Raw genomic sequence first — 2,042 nt, 5'->3', positions numbered from 1 at the left:
CATTATCAAAAACATTTAATGTTATCAACATATACTCGTATCATAGGGACACTGTCTCTCACTTCCACACATCACACGCTGCGCTACAAGGACTCATTTCAACCACTTTCCAAGCCTCTTTCTGGCACGGCTCATGCCGGGGGTATCTGTCTTAATCTTCTTCGAGGGCATACAAAGAGCGCCAATGGCGCTGTCCGAACCAGTGAAGTCCTCGCTCAACCTTTTGATACGTCTTGTACCGACACTGTCCGGAGACACAAATACTCCAGGTAAACATTTGTTTCTTCTGGTCAATTTTGGAATTGGAAACATTCTTTTAAAATCTTGATCGCCTCTTGTCCCTCTTGAAATGTTTTCAAACTTCATTTGCGGAAAATGACGTTTCGGTGATATATGTTCGTCGTTTTCTGTCATGGTGCTTGAAATTTCTTTATTACCGATATTGCTGTATATATCCGGCCCTGGGTTGTCCTTCTCATGTACACTGTCCATCCTGAAACTATCGTCACTTCCCCTTTTAGAAACCGGAGGGTCAAGGTCACAGAAGAGTCGCTTTTCCGGTTCATTTTCAAGGGACATAAATCTTAAGCCTTCACTGTCTGTAGGCGAGGAATACCATATGTTAGGACTGGTACGTAGAACTGCCGTTGTTTCCTTTGGTCGAACATCTTTACAACATGAAGAGGATTTCAATTCAATGGTATAATTGTCATCCGGAGAAACACCAGCGGCTGTGAAACTACTGGTCTGGTTAAAAGCGGGGCAGGGCTGGACATCCGGGATGTCCTTAGGAGAAACAAACTTTTGTTCAAAGTAATTCAAAACCTGGCCTTTCCAGTCCGATTGTTTATCAGCTACAGCCTTATACTGAATCGTACCTGCCGTATATCGAGGCACATGATCTTCGGATCCACTTGAACTGGGGGAGCTTTGGCTGCTATTGGAGACATCCAGTTGGTTGGTGTCGGAGTTGTCCACGTCGGACACCGGGCTGCAGCCGGAGGAACTGGACCCATATGACCACGAGGGAGAGGCGGGAGAAGAGGAGGAGCAGGTAGAGGAAGAACTGTCGGAGAGGGAACTATGATGAGAGGAAGGACTCAAGGCGCGCGGTCCTGGAAGATAGAAAGGATTGTCGGCGTGCGATCCGGGAACATACACAGGCCTGTCCGCTTGCGGTCCGAGGAGTGTTGAAGGGTTGTCGGCGAGAGATCTAGGTACACCGAAAAGATTGTCGGGGAGCGAGCCAGGTAGGATTAAAGGACTGTCTGTGGGCGGTCCAGGGAGGATTGAAGGATTGTCGGCGGTCGGTCCAGGGAGGATTGAAGGATTGTCTGCGAGTGATCCGGCCACACAGGAAGGATTGTCGGGGAGCGATCCAGTGAGGACTGAAGGATTGTCGGCGGTCGGTCCAGGGAGGATTGAAGGATTGTCGGCGGGCGATCCGGATACACAGGAACGATTGTCGGGGAGCGATCCTGGGAGGATTGAAGGATTGTTGGGGAGCGATCCAGGGAGGATTGAAGGATTGTCGGCGGGCGGTTCAGGGACACAGGAAGGTCTGTCTGCGAGCGATCCGGGCACACTGGAAGGACTGCCTGTGAGCGATCCGGGGAGAGAGGAAGGTCCACACCCAAATATAGCCTGGCAAGTCTCAGAGAACGATTCCTTAGCATCCGTAGAATTGGTATCACCTTCAGTCGTGGAACTCAAGGATTGGTTATGATGATCGGAGACGGGCGTTCCGGAAGTCACAGCACCCGTGTCTTCAGCCTGGCTGGTGTCTTGTGTGACAGGTGTCTCATGTGGTTGGCCTGGGGGCTCGGGTTTTCTTCTCCAATGTACATGTCCACGAAGTCCATGACGAGCTCTGGCACCTGGTGGAGCTGGTCATCATGGCTGTCGGACAACTCGTCCTTGTCTCCCATATAGTCCAGTCAAAGAGCGACTTGAAACGATTTCGGCATGCTGTCATCTGAAAACATCCAAAAACAGAGTAGTGACAGATGGGATAGCCTACTGGTTAAAGCGCCGAAGCCCAT

General features: G+C 50.5%; 1 protein-coding gene across 1 annotated transcript; it reads right to left on the bottom strand.

The window, feature by feature from the left end:
* LOC124271035 lies at positions 1-2,042 on the bottom strand. Its single transcript, XM_046706093.1, has 3 exons — positions 2,021-2,042; positions 1,482-1,877; positions 1-1,382 (listed from the first exon to the last, which is right to left on the bottom strand). Exons 1-3 carry the CDS (start codon positions 2,040-2,042, stop codon positions 94-96), a joined length of 1,707 nt encoding a protein of 568 aa, XP_046562049.1. The 3' UTR covers positions 1-93.

This window comes from Haliotis rubra, unplaced genomic scaffold (genome assembly GCF_003918875.1).
Source record: "Haliotis rubra isolate DU_JTF1 unplaced genomic scaffold, ASM391887v1 Scf157, whole genome shotgun sequence".
NCBI lineage: Eukaryota > Metazoa > Mollusca > Gastropoda > Lepetellida > Haliotidae > Haliotis > Haliotis rubra.
Note: the sequence above shows the minus strand (reverse complement) of the source record. Positions and strands in the feature narration are given on the sequence as shown.

What these genes read in the sequence shown, in the direction of transcription:
- LOC124271035 (XM_046706093.1), bottom strand. Translation starts at nt 2,042, where the DNA reads ATGGGCTTCGGCGCTTTAACCA. An exon ending in GGGCTTCGGCGCTTTAACCA is followed by an intron (nt 1,878 to 2,020) that starts GTAGGCTATCCC and finishes CAGCTCCACCAG; the next exon opens with GTGCCAGAGCTCGTCATGGA. An exon ending in CAACAATCCTTCAATCCTCC is followed by an intron (nt 1,383 to 1,481) that starts CAGGATCGCTCC and finishes CTTCAGTCCTCA; the next exon opens with CTGGATCGCTCCCCGACAAT.